This window comes from Scleropages formosus, chromosome 19 (genome assembly GCF_900964775.1).
Source record: "Scleropages formosus chromosome 19, fSclFor1.1, whole genome shotgun sequence".
Lineage (NCBI taxonomy): Eukaryota > Metazoa > Chordata > Actinopteri > Osteoglossiformes > Osteoglossidae > Scleropages > Scleropages formosus.
In genome coordinates this window covers 3126545-3142919 of record NC_041824.1, presented here as the reverse complement: position 1 = coordinate 3142919, position 16375 = coordinate 3126545, and the positions used below count along the sequence as shown (strand labels likewise).

General features: G+C 38.6%; 1 protein-coding gene across 1 annotated transcript in view; it reads left to right on the top strand.

Annotated features, from left to right (window-relative positions):
* LOC108927648 (cadherin-10-like) overlaps window positions 1–16078 on the top strand; it is a 39372-nt gene extending 23294 nt beyond the window's left edge. The window contains exons 4-12 of the mRNA XM_018741058.1: window positions 4304–4423; window positions 5538–5705; window positions 6473–6660; window positions 7543–7796; window positions 11269–11405; window positions 11797–11918; window positions 12166–12274; window positions 12803–13054; window positions 15557–16078. Coding sequence (XP_018596574.1) covers window positions 4304–4423; window positions 5538–5705; window positions 6473–6660; window positions 7543–7796; window positions 11269–11405; window positions 11797–11918; window positions 12166–12274; window positions 12803–13054; window positions 15557–16050 — 1844 coding nt within the window. The 3' untranslated portion in view covers window positions 16051–16078. The remainder of the gene's footprint in view (window positions 1–4303; window positions 4424–5537; window positions 5706–6472; window positions 6661–7542; window positions 7797–11268; window positions 11406–11796; window positions 11919–12165; window positions 12275–12802; window positions 13055–15556) is intronic.
* The last annotated feature ends 297 nt before the right edge of the window (window positions 16079–16375 follow it).

The following is a 16375-nucleotide window of genomic DNA, read 5'->3' as shown; positions in this document are numbered from 1 at the left end:
GATAGATAGATAGATAGATAGATAGACATTCAAAATGTTTTCAATAAAAAAAGGCCAGAGGTAGTAATCATAGTGTTTCATACAAAGTGAATTATGTGAAATTTCTTTGGTTTAACATGTGGTGGGGTAATGTGCACCTTTACTGAAGCAAGAGTAATGTCCTGTCCCAGGGCGCAACTCAGTTCTTTTACTGAAGAAGGTTTACCTCTATTTATGCCCATGATAGTATTTTGAAATAGTCCTTTCCAGTACAAAGAACCAAAAGACCCTGTAATGAAATGTAAAAGGGATACAATACGATATAACAGAGCACAAAGTGGATGAGAAAATTTATTTTACATCATTTAGCAGATACAGGGCAAATTTAGTCTGTCAGTTCTACTTTAAAATGTAGCATGATTGAATTTGCTCATAATCAAATTCATACGCGTACATATTCAGTTGTGTGTTTGTTACCACTAGCATTTCACAAAATATCTTGTCGTAACTAATAACTCTCACTGTGCACTCAGCATTTTGCTGCTGTTTTCTGTCAAATACATTTGTGACAAAATTCCCCAGTGTATTGATAGGAATGGAAAGAGTCAATGCAGTTTCCATAAGACAGATTTTTTTTTTAAACCACAAATATGCAGTATATGACCATAGCGTGCCCACCTTCAAGGAGGCTGACTGAAGTATTTACAACAAACCAAAGCCAACAACCGCTTCTCCCGCGCAGGGTCGCGGCAAGCCAGAGCCTTACTCAGCAACACAGGACACAAGGCTGAAGGGGGATACACACCCAGGATGGGACACCAGTCTGCTGCAAGGCACCCCAAGCAGGGCTAGAACCTCAGACCTGCCACACAGCGGGCACTGGTCAAACTCATTGCACCACCATGCCCCCCACAGTATTTACAGTATGCCAAATATAACGTACAAATAGCGACTCGAGAAAAAATGAAAGAGGGTTTAAAGAAGGAAACAAGGAAAGTGCGTGACCAGTCATGGGCAAGATGCTAAAGAAAGAAACAAATAAATGTACCAAAAAAAAAAAAAAAAACAGCTACAATGTTGGTCTTTAATGAAAACGGATGCATAAAAATAAATACATTTATGCTAATGCCAAAAGACCATCTATCTGCTCTTCTTTGTCGTCTCTCCTGATTTCTAACATTGTCATAACCCAGCTAGGTACATGGTTGCATGTAAGGTTTTTAATCTGGGCAGCCTGAATTAGCGTACTGTATGGTGTCAAGCAAATATTCCTACAAGACCAGAATTAAGGCAAGTGGTTTTTCTGAATGCCAACATACTCCAGCATGTGTCCTCCTTCCATCAAGCTGTGACATGCGATAACTTCAATTAACATTAAGAATCAAGAATGAACAATGTCAGAACGTCAAATTAACAGTTTTCCAGCCTTCAAACATTAAGTAACATACAAGCAACCATGAAATGACTGAGACATGGATTGAAGACAGTGGGAAAACGTCTCGACAAACATCGAGTCAATGCCTCTGCAGATACCGTGCTGACTGGCATAATGAAAACAGCATGTAGCACTGAGATCATGGTTGTATCTGTGTTGTTATGGATGGTATTGACTCAAATTATTATGCTGCTTCCTCATGTACAAAAATGTCATCTTCAGCACAACGTCAATTTTTTTTTTTCTTTAGTGTAACTCGAAGAGATAAGCATCCAGTTGTGTTGGCTGATGGTTTCGTTTTCTTCCTTTATGAAATAAATAAATAAATCTATTCAAAAGAATCAATCTCATATGTGCATATGCGATTTCACGCTCCAAAGGACTTTTTATGCAGCCATGAAACAAACACAGTCCCAGTCACACAGTTCACGTTGCGTGATGAGGCGTAAAAGATGGGCTATTGTAGAGGAATCTGCTTCACGGGACATGGACGTGTTTGCGACCGCTGTCGAGGAAGCAATATGCGTATTGTCTGTGTTGTGGCAACGCCTTGTATGCCAGCTTAAATGTTTCTTTTTCTTTTCCCTTTTTTTTTTGGTAAAATTTCCATAGAATTTTCACACAAACAGAAAACTGTCATCTCTGGGTAAACGCAGTTAACGCTTCATAACTTCAATATGCTGGAAAACCAACTGTATGTTCAGAAGGAAACAGTTCCTTGCCAACAATGTTTATTTATTGATTTTATCAGAATATTTCCATCATTGACTGCAGAATATACTCCCACTTTTGAGTTGTGCAGACTCTGAAAGAAACTCAATATTTTGTATATGCAAGGTAAGAAAAAAAAAAAAAAAAAAACATGGATTAATGCTAATCTTAAAGCCATTATGGATGACCTCATGCTCAGGTCTGCAAAGGTTACCCTTGGACCGAGGACAAGTGGTAATATTTTAAGATACTGACATCTTAAGATTGAATGCTGTCTGAAGGGTGCAGGGTAAACTCCAGGAAAAATCTCTTCATCATATTGCAGTCAAATCACATATGGTAATTATTTAGTTTCGTCCATAGAATATCCAAATACACATTTAGTTTTGGAATGGATGGAGTTCTTGACATTTTTTTTTTCCCGGTGTTCCTCACCAACCCTATTGATTATCATGGTAGAAGCCTTGAATAGTTATTTTCAGGCTCAAAAATAATGGTATCCTGCTGTAGTTTCATCCCAAAGTTAACTGAGCAGGGAAAGGGCTGTATCCGGTCACCAACAATTGTATATTTATTCATTTTTTATTCTATTTAATTATATAATATATCATTTTAAAATAATACAATAGTGCAATTTTTGCAATTATATAATAACAACAATTATTATTATTATTCTTATTATTAAGACATTTCAAGAAATGTTCACTGTATCTAAGGTTTGCATTACAGTTCAATACCAGTACTGCTTAAAAGTTTCATATGTCTCAGATTCAGAAAATTGTATTGATTGAGAGTTTGCCTATGACGTTCTGTCTGCAAATGTCAGACCCCGCTCCGAGTTTGCACTTTCACAAAACTGTGAAACGTAACTGTACTCCGAGTCACGAGGAGCATGGGACCGATGGAAGATTAGATATTGAAGAGTGCACAATGAGTAGAAGCACAATTGCTGCCAGAAGCACAGCTTCCAGGCAATTAGCAGGACATATAGGAGCAGAGTGCTTCTCTAATACAGTGTTACGACTAAATAACAGTGGAAGTGCAGGAAAGGGATTCAATCATGTCAAGGTGTTAGGTGTTTTTGCCTCGTTTGAGCACTTATCTGCAGGCAGTAAGTGCAGGAAGAAGGCTACCCAGAAGTCACTGCACAGAGAAAATTCCAGGTCCATCGCTGGGATCTTGATGTTGCTGTTTTGACGCACGGTAAAATATACTCATCACACCCAAGTTCTGACTATCAGTTCTCTGCAATAATAGATTACAGTAGTTGCTCTCTGAAGAAAATCTCTGCAATATTAAAAAGTGTGCATATACTTTAACAGATCTAATGCCAAATTCCCTTCGTTACATGCATAACTAGCAACAAAAACAGGCATACTTTAAGAGTACTCAGTACTTATGAATGCCATGGGGGTACCTTTCTGTGGAAATTAAATCTACTAACTTGACCACAATCAAATGCTTACATGGTATAATGCCCTGAAGCCTTTTTATTTATTTATTTATTTTTTTATTTATTTATCTATCTATCTAACCCCTGCATGTAATAACTTCAGAAGTTGAAAAATTCATTTCAGGTGTTGTTTAATTTATCTGTTGCTGAAAGAAAATGTCAGGGTTTTACAGACAAAACTTTGATGGCAAATTCCAGCCCGTCCACACTGTTTTCAAGATGAAAGAGCTCTTAAAATAGTCTTCTGCTTTTCAGTACATTGTAGACTTCAACCATATTTTTGAAGTTGTATTCTTTGGAATTTTGTTGTGTTTACTCAAGTTAATGTAAACCTTTGGGAATAAGCAAAAGATGGCTAGATACATGAATAATACTAAATAAATACAATTTCCGATTTAACATGTGACTGGTGTCCTTATTTCAAAGAGAAGATATGAAGAAAAATAAATTATCCATACAATACTGTAACGAGAGATGGATTTAGAGGTGAACAATATAATTTTTATGGGCCTGTTAATGCAACGCTGTCTCTGGTTGAACTTAATACTGTAATATGCCTACTGGATGCACAAATTTTGTAATGTGTCTCATAGACACCCATCACAGGCTGTGAATGCTGCTGATTTATATTCACACTTTCCATGCATGCCTGCTTTCTGTGTATTAGAACAGCTCCAATCCGCCCAAGGATAATCCCCCTATTGTCTTTTTTTCTTCCATTCCAGGCACATTTGTTCTGCAAGTCACCGCTACCGACGCTGATGACGAACAGTATGGGAACAGTGCAAAGCTTGTTTACAGTATTCTACAGGGTCAACCTTATTTCTCTGTTGAGTCTGAGACAGGTGATTTATTCAGAAAACTTTGGGAAACTTTTGAGCATCAATATGCACTATGTAAATGCACATACACTTCTCCTAAATAATTTCAAAAAGAAGATTTGTACATGTTCTGATTAAGCAAATGTAACATGGTGTATTGCACCGAGATTTGGAACGCTTTAATGATTATTTTATTCTTAAAAGAGCTGTGATGAGAAGAGCGGAGGAGTATATGTGTCAGATAAGAAATTGCCTGTGACTTACTGACATATGAGGAAAATGAACAAAAATAAAGTAACATTGTTTCATCCTAAAGTTGGTGGGTGTCCAACGTTTATTGGTTCAGAAATCACAAACAATATAACCTATAATACAAAACCGTAATTTTACAAGAGGGGAAAAGTAATTTAATTTTTCAAACACAATATCTCCACAGGTTGTAGAGAAGCAGCAATAGACATGTAACTATGTCTCTCCCTTTTTTCTTTTTTGGTCTTATTCCCATTTTTGCAGTATGAAAAAAAAAAAATGTCAAAGAGAAAAACAAATGTATTTACCCAAGGGTGCATTCTCAGCTGAGTTGAGGTGTACAAAGCTGTACAGCTGTAACATGTCCATAAGGGTGAATGCTTTATTTGATATGCTCTTTTACCAGTATCTCCCACATTTCCTTGTCTGGAATCAGTTCATGAAAAATCGAATGAATGAATTGAAGTTTTTCAATCCTGGAAATCCTGAGCTGGTTTTTTGTACCAACTCAAAAACTCCTTGCCTTTAGGCAAAATGCTACTGCATAGAGATTTTCTCATGTATTGCATCCTTGTGGTGTACCTTAAATGACTAGAGAATTATCCTAAACACACACACACACACACACACACACACACACACACACACACACACACACACATTTTCAGAACCGCTTGTCCCAAACATCGATTAAAATTTCTAGGTAATTGCCACATTTCTATACTCAGACTCTGGTAAAACCAGTCAGTATAGCCTCAAATTGTATATCTTCGACATTTGTTTTATATATCAGTCTGTGAATTTACATTTCACAAATATGATTCCACTTTTAATTTTAGCAGCAAAATAGAACTGCCCGTTCACACAATTCTACATTTCTTTCCATCAGGTATCATCAGAACAGCCCTGTCCAACATGAACCGGGAGAACAGGGAGAAGTACCAGGTGGTCATTCAGGCCAAGGACATGGCAGGACAGATGGGAGGGCTCTCTGGCACCACGACGATAAACATCACCCTCACGGATGTGAACGACAGCCCTCCTCGGTTCCCTCACAGTAAGGCAGGGTTTGACCTTCAGAATACTGCTAAATTTTACTTTATGACTCTAGGCCAACTTTGGAGAGCTCGAAAGGCCAAGCCTACTTTTGGGTGGAAAATACAACAATAACAAAAGGTATAAACAATAATATAGGGGAATGAAAGGGGAAAAAAATCCTCCACCTCTTAGATGTTCTGAATGCGTTCCTGTAACTGTGAGGATGTAAGAGAAATGTCAAGAAAAGATTGCTGTGTAGTTTCATAAGTAAACACAGCTGTATTCCTCCTGAAGCCCAGCTGTTTACTAATTGAAGTTGGAATTAAATTTGGTACAGCAGTTTCCAAAAATAGCCTCAGAACAGAAAGAAGTTTAACATTGTGGGTCAGAATTTTTAAAGTAATCTCGCATTCCCAGTAAAGAGCATAAGACTATCAAATGAAGCTAAAATAATGATGTGACATGCTTTAAACAATGGAGTGAAGTGCAGCCTCTGTAAGTGATTTCAACCTCTTTTCACACTCTTCTTTTATTTGGTTCAAGAAACATCATGGATATTATATTTGCTTTCCAAAGGAAAACAACAATAAAAGATATTCAATGGGGCCTGCAATGGCTCACTGAAGCCTGAAATTATTTTAAACAGTAAACAAACCAATGGAGTTTAAGACTTTCCCCCGAGTGGTGAATTCACAAGTAAACCCCCATTGGCCTTGAGAACAAAGGATCTGAATGCGCTCCTGCTGTTTGTTCCTTCATTTATTCATTTCTTTCTTTTTTGTTGAGGTTCCTACCATCTCTCCGTTTTGGAGTCGGCAGAAATCGGGTCCACGGTGGGCCGGATCAAAGCCAATGACGCTGACATTGGGGAGAATGCTGAAATACAGTACAGCATCATCGACGGGGACGGGCAGGACGTATTTTCCATTTCCACAGACCGGATAACGCAGGAAGGCATCATAACTATAAAGAAGGTTTGTCATCATGACCCCAATCTTACCCCCCTCAATCCACTCACCTCTGTTCTGCTCACTGTGAAGTGGCGAGATGAAGTAGGATTGGAAATCTTGCAACTCAAACCAATCGTCTTCCATTAGCTTCATAAAGGTGCTTAATTCACAACACTGTCAAGAGCTCCTTTATTGCATCTTTCAGTGAGCTAAGATTTTGTCTGGATTATAAAAGCTATAAGTATTCTTTTCACTGTGAGGTCTGTCTGCTCAAAATTATACAATTATGGTAATTATCACAATAAAGGCATCAACTGACTTAAAACCTGAACTTTTATCACTCAGCCCAGTGGTAAAGGATGTTTCAATAGATCCTTTGTATTTTTTTCTTATCACCCCCCACCCAAGACAATGTAGAAATGTCAAGGTCATGCATAGCAGGTTCATACAGAGAGGGTGTCCAGTGAGTGTTTTCAGTCATATAAATAGGACTGCATAAGTGGATATATGTCCCAAGCAGTAACCAGCACAGGAAAGACTGATGTGCAATGGCTCTCTTGTCAGTCATCTTCTAATTATGAACATAAAATGCTATTGACACTTGCATGTGTGATAAAAAAAGGGGTTGTAGAGAACAAGTGAGAGATACAAGTGTTGCATTTGTATTTATTGTGATCATGCTAATTATTTTAATTATATTTTAACTTTTCAATTACCTATTATTTACTGTATTGAATTGTATTGAGTGTATTGGCTATAAATGATCAGTGGGGGCGCAACGTAACACCCTCTCACCTATCACAAAGCCTCTCCGAATACCAAACATACTGATCTCAGATAAGTTGTTCCCAAAGTCTGCTGTAAAATTTTTATTTTGTTTATTTATTTATTTTTTCACTTGGTCAGCCTCTGGACTATGAAAGCAAACGGATGTACACCTTAAAAGTGGAGGCTACAAACACACACCTCGACCACCGCTTCCTTCACCTGGGTCCATTCAAGGACTCTGCCACGGTAAAGATCACAGCACAGGACGTGGACGAGCCACCCATTTTTAGCAGGAACCCCTACATTATAGAAGTGCATGAAGATACGGCAGCGGGTAGCTTCATTGGTGCTGTGGCAGCCTGGGACCCGGATGCTGCAAACCATCCTGTCAAGTGAGTCGGGTGATCAAGCCTTTAAAACATAATGTTAATGTTCGGCAACGTGTACAGTATCTTTTAAGGACTAAAGCTCAACGTTTGTAATACAATTATCAAAGCAGTAATTCAGTCTTCGCAGCACAATGTTCTCCAACCCTTTGTTAACTAAATCTAAACAGTAGTCAGTCTAATTTCAACAATGTGTCTGAGATGTAATTTGGAAAGTTCACTGTTGCTTGCAGTATTGGTGTTTTCAAAGAAAACAGTCTTGTTGAGTAGTGTTTAATGACTCACGAACATGTTGTGAAGAGTTGAATGTCAATTTCCCTTAAAAAAACAGAAAAAAAAGCTCAGCTCTTCCAATAGTTTAAGCATACATTAAACTCAGAAACAACTTTGACACTAGAAAAGAACAATATATTAATTTTATCCCAAAGACCTAGCACTGACATTCCTTCACATAAAATATTTCTTCAAAAAAATTGCAACACAAGTTTTACCATACATATTTGTTCAAGTGTTTCTATTATCGACATTTCATTTCAGCACATTTGTTGATTCTGTTTGTGAGCCGAACGATTTGTGCGGTCAAACTGATTGTTTTCAGAGAGTGCCCCTGAAGCATGTCCTTGGTGGTTGACATTGGCTAGGGGAACGACAGGGCAACCAAAGTTTAACATCACCCCCAGCTCAGATTCCTCAGAAATAGAGACACTCTGCTCCATACATGGTGTCCATAAGGGACCTGTAGCTTCTAGAGATTTCAGGGGTGGGGACACTTAGTTATAATAATCACATCATATATCACCTTCAGTATGATACAAAGAAATTTATGCAACAACATGATGGCAATAATGTATTACAGAGAAAACGATGAAGAATAGTGAAAGCCATGCATACAGTGATTAAACTGATGGAGGTTAAAGATGACTAAGGAGCCAAGGGTCTAAGATGAAACAGAGGAACTGGGACTCAACTTGTACGGATAGTCATGAGCTTTTGCTCAGATGATGACAGTTTTCCTTGTTATTTAATGAATTTGTGTTGCAAATTGCATGCGGTGGTGGGGGCCCATGATTGTTTTAAATGCTAGCCGAATACATAAGCTGACAGTGATAAATTAGTTGGAAAGATGTAATGCATTTATTACTGCCTGACTGTACGATAAACAGTGCTATCAATATGAATAAAAGGAGCACTTTTCCGGATATATTAAATCACAGATAATCCTCGACACTGTAATTATACAATACGTGAAATAATTGTAGATAGCAAAGAGAGGATAAGAGGATTTTGTTACAAAGATCATTCTACTTTCAGTCTAATTTGCATTTGAAGTAATGGTTGGAAGCGAAAAGGTAGAGGTGAGCCATCTGATACTCAATTTTTTGCTCACTGTCTTGTCCTTGATGAAAAATAGATAATAATGGTCGAACAGTTAACACACTGTCAGATTTCTAAAGTACTGTGTTACATATAGTTTTACATAAACTGGCAGTCAAGCTCAAAAAGTTAGACCAGTTCTAGTCCTGATTTTTTCTTTTTTCTTCAAGGTTCAGTTATATCCTGTTTTGCTGAATTCATATTTATTCATTTAGCATACACTTTTTCCTATTTGACTTACAGTATTAGTCTACCTACAATTATTTAACCATTTATACAGTTGGGTAATTTTTACTGGAGCAATTTTAGGGTAAGTAGCTTACTCAGGGGTACTACAGCCAAAGCTGGGGATCAGGTTGGGTCCAAAGGAAACAGCTGTAACCACTACACCTGCTATCCCCAGGTTTTTTTTTTTTTTTTTAAATTTTTAATTTGTCCTCAGTGGTTATCATTTTGTTCATATTTATATATCTAACCCCCCCCCCCAAAAAAAAAAAAACACTGCAAAGATTTTCTATATGTTATATCATTATAGGCCATTGGCAGCTGTTGGTTATTACAACAAGTGGAGAGAAACCTTTTTGTGCCAAACCTTGCTGCACAATTATGTATTAATTATATCACAAAGTAATCAAAAACAGATGACAGTGCAAAAACCTGCAAAACAGGGACCTCCTACAATTAAGTTAGAGACCCTTGGCTTGCTGTTTTAATGTAATTGGAAAGCACTTTACTAATTAGTCTTATCCAGCCGTAATGGCTGAGAAACAAGCACAGAGCAAAGTTTGGGTCAATCCTCATGTCAAATGAGGTTGTCATAGTGTTGCTAAACTACGCAGACACTTTGTGTCATTAGCCATTAGCCAATAGTTTTTAATCCAGGGTGACTTACAATGTTAGCTTTGTAAACTAATCTATCAATTATTTACCCATTTGAACAGCTGGGTAATTTTAACTGAAGAAATACAGGATAACTGCCATCGTTATAAAAATGTGTGGCTTGCTGATGCTGAAAACCACGTAGCTTGAACAGAAAATGTAACTTCTCAAAACAGTGCCAGTCCATTTCAAAGAGCAACAGAATAAAACTGAAATGTCATTATTAACTAAACTACAATAATAATAATAAGAAGAAGAAGAAGAAGAAGAAGAAAAAGAAGAAGAAGAAGAAGTTTTGTGTTTGTGCAGTTCTCGGTTGTATTTATTTATTTATGGATTAAATTTGCGGTTTGTTAGGGTGCTCGTAAAGTTAAAAATACTGTGTCTTGTACTGTCGAGTGGGCGTGACACAGTCGATTTGATTAATCGCATGTGTTTGTGGGCGGTACGGTGGCACAGCAAGTAGTGTTGCTGCCTCACACGGCCTGAGTGCTGCAAGAAGACATGGGTTGGATCCCCATTTAGTCTGTGTGGAGTTTGCATGTTCTCCCCATGTCTGTGTGGGTTTCCTCCGGGTGTTCTGGTTTCTTCTCACAGTCCAAAGACAAGCCGTTCAGCTTCACCCATAGTGTGTGAGGGACAGAGAGTGTGTTCCAGTGGTGTATGGATGAGTGACCCAGTGTAAGTAATGTATCTAGCAGTGTAAGTCACCGCAGCGAATAAGGTGTGTGGGCTGATAACAATACACAGAGTTTGTTGGAAGTTGCTTTGGAGAAATGTGTTCACTAAATAAATAAACATAATAGTTTTAGACGAGATTTTCCGCATGTTTAAAAGATGAGGATTAACCTCTTGTGGCTCAGGAAGAATTTACCTTTCATATTTAGATTTTCATGTTTAAATTAAAGAACAGTTAAAGAATTCTCTTTTAGAGCAGATCTTCAGGCAGGAATTTGTCAGTAAAGCACACACACACACACACACACACACACACACACACACACACACACACACACACACATACATACTGCAAAGAGTAGTGTACATCTATCTGCTGTTTTAGTTCTGCAGTGACAGTTAGGGAAGGCAAATAGACTAGACTCCAACACACTGGTGTATATGGAGAATGTAACAACTAATATCTTTTCTTTTAAAATATCATCAGCAGTAAGTTTCATCATATATTCCTTACAGCATTTTAAAGCAAGTCAATTATTCTTTGCAGGTACTCAATCGATAGGCATACAGATCTGGACAGACTCTTTAATATTGACTCTGGAAATGGCTCCATCTCAACATTACAGTCCCTCGACAGAGAAATGTCAAAATGGCATAACATTTCTGTCGTCGCCACGGAAATAAGTAAGTTCTACTTTTTGTTTGATTTCACTTTGTTTCATGACACAACGTATCATGACTGGCATATTGAGAACACGTAGGACGCGCACTGTCAAGTCTCACATACAGTGATTATCGAGCAACATGAAACGACAAATCACAAGTGTGCGGTTCTTATTTCAAAGTACGTGTTCCAAATAAGTTAAAAAAAAAACAAAAAAAAATGCACCACACTTATGAAGATGTTATCTTTGGAGGCTGCTGAAGGTCACCCACTCAAGTTCAGCATCATGGAAACAGCAGCGTCGTTTGAAACAAAATGTGTGTTGCTAAGAGGGAGGCTATCAAGCTGAATGCTGTTCCAATTTATTTAGTAATTATTTAATCTCCTATCATTTCATCTGTCTTCCTCTAGATAATCCTCGACAGACCACTCGAGTTCCCGTTTTCATTAAGGTTTTGGATGTCAACGATAATGCTCCCGAATTTGCCATGTTCTATGAAACTTTTGTTTGTGAAAATGTTAAAGCGGGTCAGGTGAGCGTGTCTCAATTTGTGTTTTGGCCTTTTTTGTTCTTGTATGTATTTCTCAGAATTCTGACACTGTTAATTAAGCTATTGGAATTTGACTCCCTGAAGCTAGTCATGAGGGTATTGTTATGTTTCGTAAAATGTAAAAGCATTTTTGTTGCGTTCTACTCCCAACTTAGGTCTTGACCTGTTGAATTAGCATTTCACATGTTGCATTATTTAAAAAAAGAACACATTAATTTATCATTCACAGCTAATACAGACGATAAGTGCGGTTGACACAGATGAACCTCTTGTTGGGCACAAATTTGCCTTTAGCCTCACCACCGTGAATCCAAACTTCACAATTTTGGATAATGAAGGTAACTGCTCCTTTATAGCTCTTCATAATTGTCACAGATTATCATTATTAGTGTAAGAAGTTATGTAAATTAAGCAGTTGGTAATATTTCCCTGAACTGTTGCATTGTGTATTGTAGTGGTGCAGCAAATATTTTTACTCTTTAAGAATCTGTTTGTCAATATTGCAGTTGATGGTTGTCATCAGTCAGTAATTCGAAATTAGAAAATTTGAATTTGAATTAAGCATTTACCAATCACAAAATAACCTACAGTGCCCATGGTCACATTTTATGGATTTTTTTAATGATATTTTGTGCTTTAATTGATGTTGTCATGTATTCAATCTTACCCAACATCACTTGTAGTGAGGTAAGAATAGCTTGTTTATTATTTAATTATTCTATGTCGATTGTTCCTATTCTTTTCTTATTGTATTGAAGTTGTACACCTGGAGACAGGTAGCTGAAGGTGTGTGGTCATCAAGTAGTACTCTCACTCCAGTTCAATTGACTGCTTGGTGACCTTTTGACCCTTCTCACTCCTTCCAGACAATACAGCCAGGATTTTCACCAAACGGAGTGGCTTCAGTCGACGCGAGACCAGCATTTACCTCCTTCCGGTCGTCATCTCAGACAATGACTACCCGATCCAGAGCAGCACCAGCACACTCACCATTGGTGTGTGCGCCTGTGACCGTGACGGCAACATGAAGGCGTGTAGCGCCGAGGCCCTGCTCCGCTCAGCCGGCCTCAGCACGGGCGCCCTCGTGGCCATCCTGCTCTGCGTCATCATCCTCCTCAGTGAGCCGGCCGTCTGCGCTCTCTTCACCCACAGATCGCCGCCGCGCCCCCTCCCATCCGCGTTAGCGCACGTCTCACTCGACGCTAAAGAAGCATGTCGTAAACTGCACTCTCTTCTGGTCCAGGCAAAGGAACTTGTAACCAGTATGTTGCAAGGTCTAATCTCTGAGTTAACATTTCTGAGTACAATGGTTGACTTTAATTGGTGAGAGTTTAAAAGCTGTGTAAGTTTAACTGTAAAAAAAGGAAATGAATACAATTAATTAATTTTTTAAAGAAATAAATAAATAAAAATCACATAGCGATACCCTTTGTGTCTTTGACAAATATATCAACACAAAGAATCTGTCAGGAAGTTTTTATTGCTTTCTGGAGGACACTTAAAGCACACACACTGGAAGAAAGGAAAAAGGTCAGCATTTTCATTTGAGTCACCATCCTTTTGGTTTGCTTAAAGCACATATCACATTCAAAAATAGCAACCATGTGACCTGCAGCCAGTGGGTACTGTTATTTACTTTTATAACCAACATGGGGTTAGGTGAAGGTTCTGGTAGGGAGTGCAGTTGTATGGCTCTTTGTGACTTCCCGAAGCACCACTCGACCATTTGTGAGACGAGGCGGTACGCGAAAGGCCGTGCCGAGCAGAATGTGCTTGTGTAATTCCGCGTTCAAAAGGCTCATTTTCTCGAGTGCATCATTTGTTAATAGGAAAGATGTGTTTTCTAACGGTTGCCTCAGCCCAGCTGATGCCTTGCTTTCATATGCTGTTATATATTTTCTTATATATTATATATTTACTGTAGTCATGTGCATGCCTTTGTCATTATACGTGTTTAGCGTTACGATTAGGGTTAGGGTTAGGATTGTGGATGGGATGGGTTTGATGGGGTGCACACATCCGTTGTGCCTTCAGGTTGATTGCCAGGTGAACATTTTCAATGTGGAAAGCTTTCCACCAAATTTACTGAAAGGGACTTATTGGGAATAAAAGTGCATCCTGCAGTGTCGTATTGCTAAATTTGGATTAAAAAATAAATAAATAAATAATAATATAAATGTAAATGTAAAAAGAAATTAGTTGTAGCTCTTGTTCTTTTTGTTGCACGTTTTCACAGTTTCTAACACTAAAAAGACCCTTATATAGAGCTACTCATTTCTGAACCAGAACAGATATAATGTCTGGAGCTACTTTTTCTGCGGCACATTTAGTTTTTAATTTTCAGTAGCACGTTTATCACGCAACGTAGCAGCCGTTTGTCATGCTCTGGATTCTTAGCTGGTGTCTCCAAACCCATTGTTGGCTATAACACTGCATGTCTGTGTGTCCTCTGGGCATGTTACACAGAGTCTTGCATGTGCCCAACCATTGTGAGATATCACACAGAGTGTGGTGTTCCCTTATTTCACACACTGCTGAACAACTTTTCTCTCCCACTGAAACCAATGCCAGCATCTGCACTTAGTCGCCAATGCCGTGCTAAAAGAATGGAGTTTTGAAATTTCAGTCAGATTTTTAATTTCTCTAAAGTTCCGAGTAGTCCCCCAGAGAGGTTGATTTTTCAACAGCGCTCATGTGTATATGTGGGTTTTGAAAGGTTTGGGTAGGGTTAAGGTTACAGTTAGAGTTAGAGTTACGATTAGGATTACGATTGGGATTAGGGTTGGGATGGGATGGGATGGGTTTGGATTGTTCCCCATGAGGTAGCATCAAAAAGCCAAAAAGCCACTAGATCAGAATGACAAACATTGCTTATGGTCAGCTGAATGGACAAGAAGATTTCCAAAAAATTAACATATAAGAGGATGACTTGTGTGCACAAGACCTGCTGTTAATTCACCCTTTTTTTTTTTCAAAAAAAAAAGAAAAAAAAAAAAAAAACATGAGAAAAGTGAATGATTGTTGAGTTTCTCAAAAACGTGTAACTGAGTTATGGTTAGAGTTGCTGCCTTTGGACCCAAAGGTCACAGGTTCAATCTCCACTTCCAGCTGTAGTACCCCCGAGCAAGGTGTTTACTCTGAATTGTTCCAGTAACATTACCCAGCTGTCTAAATGGGTAAGTAATGGTAGGTAGACTTGCATTGTCAGTCTCTTTGGAGAAAAGTGCCAGCTAAATGAATAAATGGAAGTAGTTATCATATGAACAAGCGCAGAATATCTTCAAAGCATCTCAACATGAAAATGCCTTTTTTTCAGTGTGTGAGATATACATATGAAATTCTGCTGACACTTTACAATCATAGAGCTAAGGCTGAGGGCTGGGTCATTAATTTATCAGTTACAGTATATCTTTTCATTGACTATTCATAGAACTCCAACATACTGCATGTCTTGAAATATGTTTTTAAGATCTTCCTGTCTCTTGCAATAGTAGTCCTTTTACCAACTCTCTGCCTCCATCTACCAGCCATATGGATTGCACTATGGGAGTTTTGTGGACATATGTTGTTAAGGAAAACATGATTGTGGTATTAACTACCCCATTTCCCTCCTTTTTTAGTGATAGTGGTGCTGTTTGCCGCTCTCAGGAGGCAGAAGAAGAAGGAGCCTCTGATTATCTCCAAAGAGGATGTGAGAGACAACGTGGTGAGCTACAATGATGAGGGCGGCGGAGAGGAGGACACGCAGGCCTTCGACATCGGCACACTGAGAAACCCTGAGGTGATGGATGCTAACAAGCTCCGCAGAGACATCATTCCTGAGATGCTCTTTCCCTTCCGTCGGACATCGCCCATAAAGGACAACGCAGATGTTCGGGATTTCATCTCTAGCCGGCTTCAGGACAACGACGCTGACCCCACCGCCCCACCATACGACTCCCTCGCCACGTATGCCTACGAGGGAAACGGTTCTCTGGCAGAATCCCTGAGCTCACTCGAGTCAGCTGCCACGGAGGGCGACCAGGAATACGATTACCTCAGTAACTGGGGTCCGCAGTTTAAAAAGCTGGCAGACATGTATATAGGGAAAGACACTGACACCGACATAGCTTAAAGCAGTCCTTTCAGTTCCCCTTTGCCTACCCCTACAGTAAAAACTATAGAAGTAGGGGAATCTCTTTTTACAATAGAATCCATTGAGACTTGTATCATTCTGCCGAGACCACATTTTTCACACACAGATTTTTTACATCTCATTTTGTGTTCCTTTTTTGTTTGTAAACAGTACAATTGCCTTCAGATTTTAGGATTTTCTGTGAAATATGGTGTGGACAGTGTGTTTTGTAACTGAGAAGAGCAATGGTAGTCTTGTATACTATCAGTGTTTATGGAAAAAAAGATTTAAAAAGCTTCTACAACAAACTGGACTTAAAATAGAT